This window comes from Gadus morhua, chromosome 18 (genome assembly GCF_902167405.1).
Source record: "Gadus morhua chromosome 18, gadMor3.0, whole genome shotgun sequence".
Lineage (NCBI taxonomy): Eukaryota > Metazoa > Chordata > Actinopteri > Gadiformes > Gadidae > Gadus > Gadus morhua.
In genome coordinates this window covers 15,631,418-15,648,917 of record NC_044065.1, presented here as the reverse complement: position 1 = coordinate 15,648,917, position 17,500 = coordinate 15,631,418, and the positions used below count along the sequence as shown (strand labels likewise).

Sequence of the window (17,500 nt, the reverse complement as noted above, 5' to 3'; positions counted from 1 at the left end):
GTCCTCGTGCTCAGCTTCGCTCAAGGGCCGGATCCTCAGAGCAACCTTGGGGCCACAGAGCGTTGCATCAGAGCTCAGTCAACCCCACATGTCAACACACATGGCAGGTCCCTCCTGCCATTCGCAGTCTAATTGTTTTGTGTGGATATCATTTAAGGAACCTCACGAAGAAGGTAACACAAAAGGAAAAAAAGGTTCATAAACATAACAATTTTACTTCGGAATGAACTGGTCTATATCTTGAATATAAGATACTTCATATTGAATGAATGGATCGATATGGAAGGAAATGATGTAATTAAAATAGCACTTCCATCTCCATCAAAGCATGAAATCATTATTTTCTAGGATAATGGACTTGGCAATCTGTGTCCCGATGCCTGGGAGATTCAATGTAAGGGGCTATGTTTATGCTAAAGTTGCACGCGAGGGAAATAGATTCAGTCTATCAAGGTTTTTTTTTGATCTCATTAAACCTATTTTAACCTGAATGCCGTCATCACCTGCCCAGGGGACACAAGAGGGAAATGACACAACAGACATTTTCCAACATTCAGCATTGCTGCCTCAACATCAAGAAGTTGTTGTTGATTCATGAATAATTGCTGATAGACGATAGGAAAGCAAAGCATGGGAATACATCAACATATCACAATACATTAACCTCAAATCGACATTAGCTTGATCCCCTATATCAGTCACCAATAGTTACGCTTAATATTGCTTAGTCTATCGTCTAGAATTGTATATTCCTTCAGGGATATTTAACTAGAATATGCAAACATTGGAAAAACTAGATCATAACCACAATGTTAACCCAATTACAATCAGTGGTTAATGTAACCTCAAACAGAACAAAAAAGGCCAGTCACATCATCCAACAATTCATAAACTTATGAACAGATGAAATGTGAACTGCAGAAGTAGGTGCGGTATCAGTTACAACAATAGTCCAAACAGCAGCCAATTGAACAAAACGTTCAGTTCAAGTGGAGGGTGAGAAAATAATGAGTGAGAGCCATTGTGTGGTGCATTGCATAGGCCTTGATGCAAAGTTGAGGCAACTGACATGGCAACACTGTGAATTATTCAGATATGGGCCACAGTATATACTGTGCAGACCAGCATGGTCATTTATAATCTATATGTTTGCCTGCACTATGATAGATAAACAAAATATAAACAATTATACAAATAAAGGAAATACAATAAAAAGCAGAAGCGGTTTTAAGGTGAATACAAACGGGACTTACATACATATACTTAAGTAAGTAAGTAAGTAAGTAACAATCGAAAGTATTGCTCAACTCACGGTTAATTGGTGGTCCTTTGTCTCCCCTGTGTCCTTCATCTTGGAGTCCAGGGAGAGGGTCCTCGACCCGGGTTTAGATACAGCAGGGGGGCGGTCAATGGTGGACGACGGGACCCTCATAGTCCCGCATCCTGCTGACTGATGACACCTGCAGGGTCCGCTGCAGAACAATACACCTGTTGCTCACCCTCTCCAAGGCTTCTAGTGGTGAACTTGTAAGGCTGTCCTCCTGTCGATATAACACGAGCACGATAATAAACGCGGCTATTAAAAGTCTTGAACACTGCCTTCTTCCAGTAGAGCGAGTTGCAGAACGGTAAGAAAAAAACAGCACGTAGAGAAGCTGGCTGGCGGATAACGCTTGAAATAACCTTCTCTCCTTATCCTAAACTATTTGAATTGCTCGATGGGACTAATCATCGAAACAACACATCTAGAGGCAGACAGAGTGAATAGCAGGCACGACGGTTCAACAGTTCACCTGCTCTACCCGTTATCCCGGCTAGTCCATTCTGTGTTTGGCAGCCAATCGACTGGTGTATTTCGTGTGCGTGTTGTCCCTGGAGATCCGCGGTGTACAACAGCGGCGAAGGCTCTCCGGTGAAGAAATCACTAGAGCAGCTCCAATGCTCTTCTCTCGACGCTCTTACGCCCTCTGCTGGAGACACCTTTGAATAGTGTCGCGCCAACACACTCGATTATAGATTTTTTTTTAATTTTTATTGATTGTTTTAAATAAAAAAAAATATTTATACTGATATTACCACTACATTGCAGTTACATGCAATATACATTATATCCACCAATTATTCTAGGCCTACCTATGTGACCAATATGTTCAAAGACAAAAAGTTCAAAGCACTATTACACTTGCATTTTATATTTTATTGAGAATTTCCCAGGTGTGATGCACACACTTTTAATACTTTACATAAACAAAGCTGAATGAACATTCCTTAAATGGGACATTGTGGACGAAGAATATGGTTAGGATTCTGGACACATTGGGTATCTTTAGGATTCCTCCATGATTAGTTTCTCTTCACAGACATCTTTCTCCTGAAATGAAAAGAAGCAAAGCATAAATAAGACTTAAATAGGTGGGACCAACTGCTGTGGCACCCTCCCCATAAATCCAATTGTAATAGTGAAGTTTAGGGCTTGCTATTTCTATGAGATGCCTCAAAGTATTGGGCTGCAGGAGAGGCCAGAGCCTTTATCTCCCGGAGGCAGGCCCGAGCGTTTTGTCTTGGAACAAAAAAACTCAGGCGTGCCTTTGTTCTGACTGATAACAGCGACGTCATCACTGGTGACATCACCACTGGTGACGTCCACCCAGCCAGGGACGCGGGACAGCGGGGCAGTGATGGCGTCTGCGGGGTCGGCATCTGCCGCACTAAGGCCGCTGGCTTTTATCGATTGGTTTATTTTTGTCACAAAGGAATAAGGAGCCACAGTGGGTGACGGACGGACTGCACACTTCATTCCAGGATCACCTTCGACGCATATCGTGACTCATTCTGTTGCCAGGAGCGGGGGGGGAGGGGGGACAGTAATAGGAATTGAAAAGATATTTGTATTTATATGATGAGTTGTATATTAACCATCTATATTTAACGTGGCGTGTAGCTTGCAGTCATATTAATGTATGGACAGGTAGTAAACGTGCACATCCTGGACGTTGAGGGAGAGCTTTCGTGAGACGTTATGGACCGTGACGTGTCTCATGCGGACCCTCCAAACCCCCCCTCCCCCCCCGAGACCCTCAGAGAACCTCACCCTTTGCTTCTCCTCCTCCTTTTCCTTCTTCCTGAGCTCGGCGTCGATCACCTCGAAGAACTCGGCCTCGGCGCGGGCGATCATCTCCTCGGGCGTCTCCTCGCCGTCCCCCTCCCGGGCGGCGCCGGCGTCCTCATCCTTGCTCTGCTCCGAGCGGCTGCGCTCCTTCAGACGCAACTCCCTCTGCCGCGCCTCCAGGATCTTCTCCCGCTTGGTCTCCCGCTCAAACATCTGGGAGAAAGGCGAAGGCAATTGGTCCCCCCCCAACCAAGACCTCTCCCCCTGTCCTGGGACTCGCACTGCAGGATCTGCTCTGCTTGTTAAGTACTTTAAGAATCGAGGTGGCCTTTGGGCCCATGTCTTGTTAATAAGGCTGGTTGCACTGAGGTTTCAGCTTTGTATGTCTCTGTGAGTTGGGTACAGCTTCGAAAGTTAGATTTGTCCTTAAATCAACCCCAAAAAATTGTTTTGTCCTTAAAACAGCAAATGAATAAAAGGCAACATTTTGTTTGTCACCTAATATTATTATAGCCTGAGGCTTTTGCTTATCACAAAATGATCAGTATCCAAATTCACTCTAGGTCAGTGAAGATAAAAGCCTCCACAAAATGAATCCAACTGACTTATTTTGCAAAAGGCGTAAGGAAAAACACAGGTGTCAATCAACCTGCTAATGATGGCTCTGCTACTTTAAGGAACCAGCGCACGGGTCAGTAGACACTAGTTGAATCCACTGCCCGTCCCCTGGACCATTAAGGCCTAATCCCATTTCTACCCCTTACCCCTTACCCCTTCAAAACAAGGGGGAGGGGTAAGGGGAAGGGGGAAGGGGTAGAAATGGGATTGGGAAAGAGCAGCCTCATCATTAGTGCGGTGAGAGACACCTGTGGTTCTCCACTACTGTGAAAAGGTCACATGGATGATGACCACACAACAAAGTCAGAACACCAGAGGCGGTGATCAGAGGAGTCTTACGGCAGCCACCAGGCTCTTCTCGTTCCTCTGCAGGATGCACAGGCCGGGGGAGATCTCCAGCAGCGTGGTGTTGCCCAGCTGGGAGCCGCAGGACAGGAAGCGGCCGTTCTCCTGCATGCGGAGGCTGTAGAGAGCCTCGTCACACACCTGACCCGGGCACCAGCACAAGACATTGGAAGTGATGTGTTAGAGTATTCCAAAGAAAAAGGTTATTTTTCAGCCAGTCCCCCCCTTCAGGGCAACGAGACACACCTGACCTTCCGAGCCCCATGTTATACATGAGGTCTGATTGCAGAGGTTCTCAGTTCAACACCTTTGGTGGTCTCCTGACAACATTCTCAGTTGTGTAGGTGTGTGTATATATATATACATATATATATATATATATATATATATATATATATATATATATATATATATATATATACCAGTTTTCAACCTGTATTACGCATACCAGTGGTAAAATGCAAGGGTACTACAGGTAAATCTTGATAAAGCAGATATAAATGTATTTATTTATATACTATAAATAAATGTAGTGTTATGGCTTGTTCTCATTTTAAAATAGTGTTGCTTTATGCATTCCATCATATGTTTTCCATTGTAGAGGTGCTGGCTCTTTCTTTCCGCTGTTTCCCACTAGCAGTTATAATTTAGTCTAATTATATCTGGCATGCATGCTCAGCCACTGCATGTGTTTTTACATTTTTCTACTGTTTGCATTTGAGGTGGTGCACCAAAGGTCTGATGACAATTTATTGGTACACCTAAAGTCAAAGGTTGGCGACCACTGATACAAACTGTTGACTGCAGGCTTTGAGGCTGTTTGGGGCCATATTCCTTTTGATTGATTACATTTTAGGGCATTTGCCAGACCCTTTTATCCAAAGCATCTGACTACCAATAATACACACATTCACGGCGGTGTCAACCAGGCAAGGCAATAGCCAGCTCGTCAGGAGGGGTTAGGAGGTGTCTTGCTCAGGGATACCTCGACACTCAGCTAAGAGGAGCCCAGGATAGAACTAGCAACCGTACGGTCACAAATCAACGTCTCTACCTCCTGAGCTACTGACTCCTAGGCAACTATGCTGTATCCTTTGGAAGCTTTTGTAGCCAACAGTGTGTTGTGTGTTGGTGATAGTGGAGAGGATGGGTAGGCGCTCACTTTGAGGCTGAGTGTGGGGTCGTTCTGCTTGAACAGGATGTCCCACAGGTCCAGCGTCCCGTCCATCTTGACGCTGGCGAACACGGATGGTCTAACGGGGCTCCAGCAGGCGTCCGACAGGTAGGACATCTGGTACCTGCAAAAAAACAACCGAGACTATTAGAAACCCACAACCGGGCCACCAATTCCCTGTGTGTGTGTGTGTGTGTGTGTGTGTGTGTGTGTGTGTGTGTGTGTGTATGTGTGTGTGTGTGTGTGTGTGTGTGTGTGTGTTTGTGTTTGTGTGTGTGTGCGTGTTTGTGTACTGCTGGATAGTGTCACATGGACAATCATTTGAGAGCCAGCATTAGATGGAGTGCCATTATATTAGATGAAACATAGATCGAGATAAACCTTGAGTCAGTATATTTAGAAAAAGAAGGGAAATGTAGTCAGCTGAAACTGGTTGACAAGACAATGTCACACCTTTTTTTATATTATGCATCTCAACAAAAGTATATTAGGTCATATATTTGACTGTTTCAGCGTATCCTCGGCATATAAACGAGACACACATCTTGCTAAATTGGCCGCCTACTTTGTGGACATGATGGAGGCGTCCTTGATGTCCTCGGACCAGATGCGCGCCGTCCAGTCCCCCACGGTGAGGAAGTTCTTGGGGAAGAAGGGGTTCCTCTGCAGGGCGTAGATGGGCCCCTGGTGGCCGCTGTAGGTACTGACAATCTTCTCGGCGGGGGTCTTTGCCTTGCGGTTGCAAGAGACCACCATCCCCTGTTCCGTTCCTACCATGAACTTGGTAGGCTGGGGAAATCAAAGAAACAGATATATTGAACAATTAAGAACGGAATTGATTGATCCCAGATGCGATTAATGCAATTTGGCACACATTAAATATATGGGAAGTTTGAAAATTTGGCCATCTTTGAAAATGTTGCAGAAGTTAACATTTCCACAATACTACGTCTCAACCCGTTCATACTTGGATTGTGGTTAGAGGGGCTCACCATGGTGGACTCAAACTCCAGGGAGATGGCCCCCAGGGCGTTATCCAGGTTGCCCTCCTTGTTGAGGTCCAGGATCAGCTTCTCGGTGGGCTCGCTTATCTTACGGGTGTCCCACCAGAGCACCTTGAGAGCAGGATACAGAGAGGACACCAGGAGCTCAGATACCTGAAACCTATTTACAGCCACCGGAAGCCTGCTCGGCGCAAGGAATAGTTTGCTTTTCAGAAGAAAAACACAAGGTCAACGATGCTCGGCTCGCTCTACTGGGATTCAGCCTCAAATCCGAGTTGTGTGTTTTCCCCTCGTCTCTGTGCTACGTTGGCCTTGCGTATTTTCCACTGTAAACTCTTGACCTTCCCCTCCGCATTGTAACATAACGCGGTCCACTGACCAGCGGAGGGCCAGTGAGAGTGCAGCCTGACCTTTTGCAACGTATCGGACTTCGCTGGCCAAATGAAGGACTTAAGTGGCCTTTTTTGTGCCACACCGTGTCCCCGTTGTGTCCTCCTCCCTCCGTTTGAGGAAGGGATTAGGTGACGGCGGGACCTTTTGTAGAGGCGGCGGTGAGAGCTTGGCTTACCTGGCCGTCGGTTGAGGCGGAGAACACGTCGGTTCCTGTCTTCGACGGCAGCCAGATGATCTTGTACACGGGGTCTCGGTGGCTGTGTTCTATCTTGGACGTGTCCACAGGCTGGCTGCCCTTGCGAGTGTCCCAGTAGGCTGCGGAAGAGTCCAACACACACATACACATGTGCAAACACACACAAACACATACACACAGACACACAGACACATACTTTGAGAAAGGAGAATGTTTTTTATGAAGATATATTCACCTTGAAGTTATACACGCTACAGCGACAACACTTTTGTCCTGCTGGGAGTGCACCATTCATTTGTATGATAAATACCGAAGGTCATGCTTTCAAAGCCCATAAAAGACACCTTTTGTCAGTGAAGGAAATAAGCACTTATCGATGGATTGCAATATATGAGAAATAGTAGCAACCATTTTCCCGTCAAAATTATTCTCTCACTGAATCCGAGACAGCATGTAGTTTCAGCACAGCACATGATGATACACATGTGGGTCTCACCGATCTGTCCATTGTAGCACCCCCCCGCCAGGATGTGAGAGTCTGTGGGGATGTACTCCAGACACACCAGCGGGGCCACGGGTTTGATGCACATCTCCGGCTTGTTTGGGTTCTCTGAAAAAAAAAGAATAAAAAAAAAAGATTTAAAAGGGCTTCTGAATTGCTGTCCTCGCAACGGATCAAATTGGAAGGAGAAACAGCCCACTCTTGAGTCTTAGTCATATTAACTTTAAGGATTATTACTATTTATAATTTTGCAGAAGCATCCAAACCGACTTCAAGCAAATTCACAGACATGCCATTAGGAATGCCTTCAGGTTGGTTGAAGGGGAATTGAACCTTTTGGCTTGGAGTGTCGGAACTGAAACCCATGATTACGACAAAGTTTTAATAGAAGGAAAGTGTCTTTGAGCAGAAGGGAAACGCCCCCCTCCAGTACCAACCATGACCTGTCGGAGCACCTACCAATGTCCCAGATGTAAGAGTCAAAGCTCATGTCTTTGGTGGCCTTCTGGAAGTCCAGGCAGGAGTAAGCCACGGCCAGCTTCCTGCAGCCGCCCGGTTGCCATGACATACTGGTTACCGTGCGCTTTACTTTGTTAGGGTCCCTCAAAGACAGAAGAACAGAAGTTTAAAGAGACTTTGTACTCATATCTCATATACTCATATATATTTACATATCACTGCGTTAAATGTTGATGTGATGAAATAATTTCCCTTTAATGTGAATGATATTACTATATGTAATTATTGGCAATAAACTAACAAACACAAATGTTTTGCGGCTGGAGCCAGAGTGGTTGGTGGATGTGTGGGTGTTGGGTGGTGGTTGGTGGCTGGTGGGGGCACCTAAAGATGTTGATGGTCTTGGCTGAGGGACACTCCTGCATGTCCTCCACTGAGTCCTGGTCCTCAAAGTACTCCTCATAGATGTCAATGGCGTTGTTCTGTTTGATGCAGTGCTCCATGACCTGCAGTGAGAGTACAGAAGAAAGAAACTGAAGCTCTATCGACAGCATGACTCACTCTCTATTTCCTACACACCGACATGCTTCTACAGACAAAAACATCCACCCACACAACGACTAGCAAGCACATGCACACACATGTTACCATATGCATGTGCATGTTCATACACACACATGTAACCATATGCATGTGCATGTTCATACATACACACACTGACACACTCACACACACACGTTTTTGCCCATTACACAAACACAATTGAAAGCCTTTGGACTGACAGACACGCTATAAAGAATGCATAGCTATGACTGCAGGCTTATCATGGATCGTGCGTCAAAGCATGAATGTTGGGTCCATTTCACTCTACAAAGCTTCTTAGTTACTTAATTTAGTTCTACTCATTTTTCTTGAGGAATGCCTCCAAATGTTGTTGACCAGTGGTAGTTTCAAAGCCTTATAATCCGGTCAGTAATTGCATGCAGGTTTGCAAACTGTATTTTTTCTAAATAAATAAAGTAAAAGGACTCAAACAAACACAGGCAGTGGAAGCGATTCCCAGCACGTACACTGCCCAGCTGGAGAACGGTGTTGCAGTAGTGTTCATCTTTCTCCACTTTCTTCCTGAAGCGAATGGTCTGCTCCATCTCGTGAGGATAGATGTCTTTGGGCCAGCCCCCCTCAACATGGTTTATCCCGCAGGACACAGACTCATAGCGGTCCGTGTTCACCTGGAAAGGTCACAGTAGGATAGAGTAGAGTGGAATAACAGCATGTTGCAGGGACGTTTTGAATAGTGCCTAGCCTAGACTATTATCTCATAATGGATGTCCACGTATGGTCTGTCAATCTCAAACATGAATAATAACTTTTTCAGCAATGCTATAGACATAGAAATACGTTCTTAGAAATAGGATTCATTTTGTTTTTATTTATATTGTTATGTAATCAGACTGTTGTCTGCTCATTTTTACCATATTTCAATTCATTAATTAAATGAAAGAGCTGTAGGACTACACTTGTCTACCTCATGCTCTGACATGTCTTGGGAGCACTGCAGTGGGACATCACAGGGGTCTCGTTCCAGGAAGGGCTCCCCCAGGGAAGGGTCAGGACAGATGTCCACGCGGAGCTCGGCGGGCCGGTCAGAGAAGTTACAAGGCCGACCGAAGTCGCTGCGCTTCTTGGTGTAGACATGGACTATCTCCATGTTGTCATCTGATTGCAATGAAAGTGTGTGTGTGTGTGTGTGTGTGTGTGTGTGTGTGTGTGTGTGTGTGTGTGTGTGTGTGTGTGTGTGTGTGTGTGTGTGTGTGTGTGTGTGTGTGTGTGTGTGTGTGTGTGTGTGTGTGGGGGGGGTATTAATGAAAGTCGTTAATTCTTTAAAAAAATAAATAGCAATTTAATGGTTACGTCTGCATCTTGAACCAGTGTTGCCAGATTGGGAGGGTAATCTAGCCCAATCTGGCAACAGAGTCTTGAACAGCAAATTAATGCGTCCCTGTTGTTGGGAACTCTCAGCTGGATTGTCGTCTGCTTGTGGGGTTACAAATAGCAGTAGGAGCACCCTGTCGCTATCACCGGCGGTTGTTATGCATCATAAATATAAACTGTGAGTGTTAAACTGACCTGAGTGTCCCCGGGGAAAGGGGTGACAGCTAAACGTGAAGTCTGCGTTACGCCTTGTAAACTTTCCGACGCGAACAGTGTTTCGGTGGAAGAGTTTCCCGTATCCTAGCAACACCTTGAGAGCACGCCCCTAGTGCTTCACCTGACGTAAGAAACGAGATGAGGGTGAGACATGGGGTGAGCCCATGGAGCGGGGGGGTTGTAGTTTGTTTTTTAACGGAGGGGTTTAGTTATAGCCAGGCCTACATCTCTCTGTAATAATAATAAAAATAAGAAAAGAAAAACGGTGCAGTGCAAGCCTCGTGAGTAAAACTAAACGTGAATCCCGAAATTAGCATGGTCTTACGAGGATAGACTATGGCAAGCAAAGTAAAACATTATTATTATTATTATTATTATTTGCCATTAGGTAGTTATTAGCATGAGAAAGATGATGAATATGGGATATCTAGGAAAAAAACACATCTACTAAAAAGTTGTTTTTATTCAGTTCACAAATATGTATGGACGTCTCACATAAAGTTAAGCACCATGCTGGCACCATGGCGGTAGGCGACAGTGAAACATGCAATGGGGGAAAAATAACACCTAATCAACTGTATCAAAAAATAAAATAATTACAAAATTCACATGTAAGCTGTTTAAGATCAATTTGAGAACAACAAAGGCAAACAATGTGATAATATTGCTTTTTTAGTTGAGACTGAGGACAATACAATTAGTTGGGTTAAGTTTCTAAATCTTGGTCATCCTATATCATAGTCTGATTAACACAACTTCTAAAGTCATGTTAAACATTTGGCATTATTTAGTATTAGTTGTACTTTATGTACGAGATTGTATCATATATTACATCATACAGGGGGTTCTCAAAAATGCAATGTGTACCAAAACTAGGCCAAAGAATAGAACACAACTCTATATTATTACTAAGAGTGACACTGGGACAAACACAGATAATTAAAATAAAATTATGTTCATACAACAAAAGGCAAAAGTCCATAGTTGTACTGTCAATGTTATTTACAGTGTGAGATAGCAAAAAGAAATACATTTGTCTTTGTGTGTGTGTGTGTGTGTGTGTGTGTGTGTGTGTGTGTGTGTGTGTGTGTGTGTGTGTGTGTGTGTGTGTGTGTGTGTGTGTGTGTGTGTGTGTGCGGGCGGGGGTATGTGTGTGCACATCTGTAATACATTTATAACAACTGACAGGATAGCTACACCTTAGGATATATCTTCAACATGCTTACAGTTTGTTTTTGTGCCTTCACAAAAGAAAACCCAGGTCAATCACAACGCACAGGAAATACGCACATGTTGCTGCCAAGCACGTTTATCTGTTAAACCTCCCACTTCTGTCGTTCTGCAATATTTGCTTCGTATCTAATCCGCCTAAAATATAATCTAACAAAGGGATCTCTATGATTCGTTTCGGAAAACAATGAAAATAAATCTCGTTTGGCAAATTTTATGGCAGAGAACCAAACATCTTTTCACTGCTGAATCGGCCCTGGGTCAAAAGGACAGCTTAATAATAACAGGAATCATAGAAATAATAGGCAAAAAAAAACACGCTCTCTCTCCATCCCCATCTCATTTCATGGACACCGTTTAGAATCAGTAGTATTTCAAGAAATCACCCTTCCGGTCAAAGACCTTTTCATCCTCATCCGTCATCCATCCCTTTCCAGCTTGCAGGTTATTTAGTGGAAACAGTAAGCAGCCTTTGACCTTTGACCTCACCCCAGACCTTCTTCGCACACCCTTTCCTATATTGTTGGTCCTAGCAGCAAGCCACTGGGCGACAATCAAGGGCGAAGTCGCCAGCATATCAGCGTTTCTGTTGCTTTTATCTCGTGGTAAAAAGTGTTTGGGTCTCTGAGAAGTGAGTCGCGGGTCCGAAGAATCCGACCAACGCAGGCGACGCAAACAATCATGTCGAGTTCAAGTGGTGCTCTTCGTGGACGTCAAAAAAAACTTTTGTTCCAAAAACGTGAGATGGCTGTTCCTCCAATCACGTCGCCGGCTTGACCCGAGGGGGACACAACGTTGTCTGCTTTGGGGGGGTCCCATGCTGAGGAGTCTCTGTGTTGGGGAGGGGGCACGAAGCAGGCAGGCAGGAGGAGGCACTGGGAAAGTGGTGGAGGAGGAGGAGCAGGAGGAGGAGGAGGAGGAGGAGGACGCACAGTCTATGCCCGGAAGTCATTCCCAAAGTGTCTACTCTGTTCCTCGGTCATGGAGAGATAGGTAGCCCTCATGCTGGGGGAGTACTACGGAGGAGGAGGCAGGAGACAAAGACAGGTTAATACAAACGCCATACGTTGGTTTCTTGTCCTGTAATCATACAAGATGCTTCCAGGTGCCAGTTTAACCTTCACCTGGCACCGGTTTAGGCTAGGCCTGCTTATACGCTTAATTAAAGGTAAATAAAAACAATTTGTTCAACATAAGGTAAGAAAACTGTTGAAACTCTGTGTGTCAAGAAATCGCGTCATTCACAGTGAATGGAAACACATATCTGGGGGGGGTGACTTGTAACATTGCCCAGGGACATTTAGAATTCTATAGCACCACTCACTAAGCCCAGAGGCTCAGCTCCTGGCCGTTACAAGCTATAGAATTAAAATGAGGAGTTGTGACTTCATGCACAGGTTGTTGGTATCTGGGAGCACCACTACCACGTTTTCACCAAAAGGGGGCGACATAGAGTCCCACATGAGCATGGTGTACTTTTGGAACCTCACTATCACCACTTTACCACGAGGGGGCGCCCCGGCCTCGTTGAAGTAGACCTTGTGGAATGAGGAGGGTGTGGGGGGAACTGTGACGTTGTGCAACAAAACCATGCCGAAGAAGGGAGACGAATGGGAGCATCCGGACAGAGATCAATGTGAACCAAAGGATGCATCAGAGGAAGAGTAAGGGATTTTCTCTTTGTAGAAGGAGGTGAAAGGCGGGTAAAGTGGACTTACTCGGTTTCTATATTGCTGAGAGTATGCCTCCAAAAGTGGATTTAAAAAAAGAGAGCAAAATATTGAAAAGAAAGATACAAACAAACAAAGATGTGACACACACACAAAGAAAACATACATAAAAGAAGCTGTTAGCTAAAAAAAAATTGTATGCCATGGTTAGTTGTAATAAAGGAGGAAAAGGATGAGACATTACTTGCATAGTTTTGGCACGCATTGGCTCAGTTCAACAAGAGGGTTGGTTGACACTAATCTGACAGGTCATATGTAAATTACTATTCCTAGTAACCGCAAAGAAGAATAAGTTCAAATTTGTAATGTGTCGGAGATTCATGCAGAGCCCTACAGGTAGACATGAGAGTCTAACTTAATAATCGATAATAATAATAATCGATTCAGAATGCCGACTTACAAAACACGAAGAAAGGAAAATCCAAATCTCGCAACATACCAGCGAGTCAGTCGCCTCCTAGGTCGAGGCGGATGTTAAATATTTAATCAAAATACAAAATAATTGCTGAAAAGATGGGAGAAGTGTCACAGCGAGAAGGGTGGATTCTTCTTAGCAGAGAACCCCAAACAAGACTCAGGCGAGCCTAAAAGACCTCCGGCGACGCCCGTACGCCTTCCCTCGGGATTCTGGGTTCCCCAAAGAGACGTGCGATGATGTTTGGTGGTGAATTATTAAGCGGTGTCTGTCTCTTTAATGATCTCCGTAAGTCGAACTCCTTTCAGGAACGAGGCGAGGAGAGAATCGGTGCAGCGGTGCATCTTACACTACCAACAAAAGATCGAGGGGAATGCCCTTGGAAATGTTTAAGACTACTGAGCATCAAAGTATGTGAACCATTCAAATTGTGACAAAAAAAACCTTTCATATAAAAGTATAAAGTATATAAAGTGTTACATAAGTACATTATATAATTCATTCTTTCTCTGAATTCCGAAACATGTATCATAAAATATAGATAACATTTCTTGTAAACTGAACTGAAGTTAAGCTCAGAGGTACAGGAGGAAGTGACATCACAAGAAGGACTTTGCCTCCGGGACCCAACGCACCGAGGGGGGCGGTGAGCCTCGACCAATCAGAGGCACGTTCTCGTAGCGCGGGTTCCCCCCAAACAGAGCTACCTGGTTCCTACAGGAGGGGGGGGGGGGGGGGGGGGGGGGGTAGAGGAGAGGAGAGAGGTCAGATAAGTAGGGCTAGTGAGTCCCACTCTCTAACACACACCTGCCTTATGAAGCCACAACGAGCGTGTTGAATAAAACAAAACCTTTGGATAGTTCCGAGGTAGTCAAATTGAAGCTTCAATAGATTGCATTGGAATTCATCAGATGCTACAATTTGTCAGATAATAAGTATGTCTTGTACATGTAACTCCTTCTACTTCTTCACACACAGACACCCGCACATAAACACCTACACACCTACACACAACCTACACAGAGACAGACATACACAAACACACTTATAGAGACACACACACCTGCACACAAACACCTACAAACCTGCATACACACACACACACACACACACACACACACACACACACACACACACACACACACACACACACACACACACACACACACAAACACACACACACACACACATGAACCCGCCCACACACACACACACACATGAACCCCCACACACACACCCACACACACACACCTCCCTCCTTCATTTCTGTTGTGCATCAACATAATATCCCCGAAATCCCAATCCCCCCCCTACACCCTACTCACATGTAGTCGGGGGCGACAGGGGCGTTGGAGAGGGCGGTGGGCGGGGCGGGGGGGTGCAGGCTGCTCTGGCTGCCCATGCTGCTGCTGTAGCTGCAGAAGCTGTGCATGTTGGGGTGGGCGGGGTTGGGGGCGTGGCCGGCCCGGCGGGCCCGCGGGTTGAAGGGGTCCTCGTCGTCCATGTCGTCGTAGTCCCGCTCCCTGCGGTGGGTTTAAAAGTCCTTTTCAGAATTGTTGTGTCTTAAGAAGTTTGTGGGTGTTTGTTTGTGTCTGCGTGTGTGTTTTTTTCTCACTCTGTGCTTGGAAATGTTTGCGTGTATGCAGAGTGTGTGTTTGTGAGTGTTTCTGTTTGTGTGTGCATCGCAGTGCGTGTGTGTACGTGTGTCTCTGCTAATGTGTGCGCGTGTGTGTGTGTATGTCCTTGTTTCAACATGTGCGTGCGTCTGTGTTAGCCTGATTCTACATGAGTGTGTGTGTGTGTTCCTGTATGTGCGTGCGTGTGTGTGGTGGGGGGGATCATGGATAATTGACCACTTGTCTCCAGCCTGTGGTGAACCAGGAGCATTTATCCCCCGGCTCAAACCCCTCAGATCCCTGACCCTGGGAACTCAGAATGGATATAAATAAGAACACCCATGCTGGAGAGATTTGCTGCCGGTTTCATCCAAACACAGGGAAAATCCCTCCTATTGTGTCTCTGAACTCTACGACGGAGAAACAAGGGGGCTTATAGAAGCCGTGTGAAGCGTGTCCACGTTACACAGCGGTCGGGGTGTGTTTGTGTGTTGGCTGACGATATATCTGTAGGCAGGGAGAGTGTTTGGGAGCTCAGGTGGGCCGAGGCCATGGATAGTGGGGCGGGGGCAGACTGACCTGGCGGCGATCTGTCTCCAGGCCCGCGGAATGGCACACAGCATGATGCAGAAGGAGCAGGCGGCCATCATGGAGAAGAGAGACAGGTACAGGAGGCCCTCCACGCCGTCGTAGCACACGCCCACCAGCGCATCCAGGTAGTCCTGGTAGGGGGGGGGGGGGGGGGGGGGGGGTTCAAGGTCAGAGGTCGCGCGCGTACATATGCACACACACACACACACACACATGTATTTATACACACAAACACCTACACGGATGCAGATACACACACGCGTAGATACATTCACACACACAGACGGGACGCAGATGTACACACAAACAAACGTGGACAAAGACAAACACATTCTTCTACCCTCTTTGGATTGCTTTCCTGAGACCTCCTAGCCCCCCTCACATCCTATCCGGCTCTCCCCTCAGCACTTCCCCCCTCCACTAGATCCCTTGTTGACGTGGTTCACGGCCCGCCTCAGGGCCGGCCGTCCGGCAGGCCCACTGCCTCGGCTGGTGAGGAGCGGAGAGGGGCGTGGCCTCACCTTGTTGAGCCCCCTGCAGTCCAGCAGGGCGGTCAGCTGGTGCAGGCTAGCCTCCGAGGAGTTGAGCAGGTTCTGGATGCCCTGGAGGTCGCCCTGGGCCAGGACACAACATGCCCGGTTACGGCAGGGGGTCAGGGTCACAGGTCGACGTGTATGTTCGAGTGTAAGCAATACACATTCTTTTTTTTCGTAATTGTGAGAGAGTGTGCATGTGTACGTTTGCATGAATGTGTGTGTCGGCACATTTGTGTGCGTGCGTTACTGTATGTGTGTGTGTGTGTGTGTTTGTATGTGTGTTTGTATGTATGTATGTGTGTTAGTACCTCTGCAGAGGGGAAGAGGGGAACAGCAAACTGCAGCAGGCCCTGGATCTGGATCTGCATGGTGGTCAGAGATCTCTGAAACACCGTCAGAGACTAACCAACATAAACAATTCATCGTTAGAACATGTTCATATTGCGGAGCGCAACAGGCATGCGCACACACAGCATGGGGACGTTTGTTTTATTTATTGACTGAAATTAGAAAGGGCTGACCTTATAAAGACACTTTTTAATGTGCCACTAAATAAAACATGACCAGACGAGCTTATGAAAGGGCTCTAGCTTTTTAATGAGCTTTTAAATAACTTCAGGCTTGTTTTTTCTAGAAGTATGTGACAGCTCCCTGTCTGCACACACAGACACACATTCACACACACACACACACACACACACACACACACACACACACACACACACACACACACACAAACACACAGCCAGCCACCCGACCTCCAATCCACACAGACACACACACACACACACAGACACACATTACTTAAACCCACACGGAGGGCTGTAGTAATTTAAAACATTAAACTGGAAAGTCGATGCACTGTGGTCCCATAAAGTGTATAAAAACACTTATCTCACACAAATGCACATTTTCCAAGGAGTCTGTGGTTCAGTAGAGTGCAGTATGCTGTAGCGTGCAAATCATTCAAATAAGGGGGAGGCGATGAGTATGTTTGCCTTTTATAAAATATTCTGTTTCCACTGTGACTGAGCGCAGCCTGATTGACGCACGTGTTCATCGCTTCCCACGACGCTGTGAGTGGCTGGCCAATCCGACCAGACCCTCCTCCATCTCTGAATATTGAAGTCCATGCTCTCAGATACGACTGATTGAATCAGAACCACAACGTCATGTGATCCCAGCGATTCAATTTTCACTATGGGTCTCCACATTCTTGCCATCTTCTCCCCATATTACGTCGGCATTTTCTTCCTCTCTTTATTCTAATCAAGCAGGCACTTATGGTAACCCCTTTCTTAAATGACATCTAAGCGCAAAACATCTAAGCGCAGCTGACTCATTTAGCCCAAATTTAAGATCAATGACTTAAATAGTTCTTAAACCCTGCCGTTAACTATAAATAAAACTAGACTGACTTTAGGAGAATTG

The 17,500-nt window shown here is 45.9% G+C and overlaps 3 protein-coding genes across 4 annotated transcripts in view; all 3 read right to left on the bottom strand.

The window, feature by feature from the left end:
- Nucleotides 1-1,883, bottom strand: part of kif19 (kinesin family member 19) — a 40,062-nt gene extending 38,179 nt beyond the window's left edge. The window contains 2 exon segments of the mRNA XM_030340956.1: nucleotides 1-45; nucleotides 1,313-1,883. The exon segment at nucleotides 1-45 is cut by the window's left edge and continues 36 nt beyond it. Coding sequence (XP_030196816.1) covers nucleotides 1-45; nucleotides 1,313-1,432 — 165 coding nt within the window. The 5' untranslated portion in view covers nucleotides 1,433-1,883.
- A 293-nt stretch (nucleotides 1,884-2,176) lies between these two features.
- On the bottom strand, nucleotides 2,177-10,045 carry dnai2b (dynein, axonemal, intermediate chain 2b). The gene is made up of 13 exons (XM_030340999.1): nucleotides 9,931-10,045; nucleotides 9,329-9,519; nucleotides 8,871-9,032; nucleotides 8,185-8,306; nucleotides 7,801-7,943; nucleotides 7,336-7,449; nucleotides 6,819-6,958; nucleotides 6,239-6,361; nucleotides 5,812-6,035; nucleotides 5,235-5,370; nucleotides 4,067-4,213; nucleotides 3,092-3,322; nucleotides 2,177-2,371 (listed from the first exon to the last, which is right to left on the bottom strand). Exons 2-13 carry the CDS (start codon nucleotides 9,509-9,511, stop codon nucleotides 2,327-2,329), a joined length of 1,770 nt encoding a protein of 589 aa, XP_030196859.1. The 5' UTR covers nucleotides 9,512-9,519; nucleotides 9,931-10,045; the 3' UTR covers nucleotides 2,177-2,326.
- A 351-nt stretch (nucleotides 10,046-10,396) lies between these two features.
- The window catches only part of ttyh2 (tweety family member 2), a 45,951-nt gene continuing 38,847 nt past the window's right edge, over nucleotides 10,397-17,500 (bottom strand). For both annotated transcript variants that reach the window (XM_030339669.1, XM_030339670.1), the window contains 6 exons: nucleotides 16,378-16,470; nucleotides 16,055-16,147; nucleotides 15,522-15,664; nucleotides 14,652-14,849; nucleotides 13,962-14,040; nucleotides 10,397-12,197 (listed from right to left, as the gene is read on the bottom strand). In XM_030339669.1, coding sequence (XP_030195529.1) covers nucleotides 12,117-12,197; nucleotides 13,962-14,040; nucleotides 14,652-14,849; nucleotides 15,522-15,664; nucleotides 16,055-16,147; nucleotides 16,378-16,470 — 687 coding nt within the window. In that variant the 3' untranslated portion in view covers nucleotides 10,397-12,116. The remainder of the gene's footprint in view (nucleotides 12,198-13,961; nucleotides 14,041-14,651; nucleotides 14,850-15,521; nucleotides 15,665-16,054; nucleotides 16,148-16,377; nucleotides 16,471-17,500) is intronic.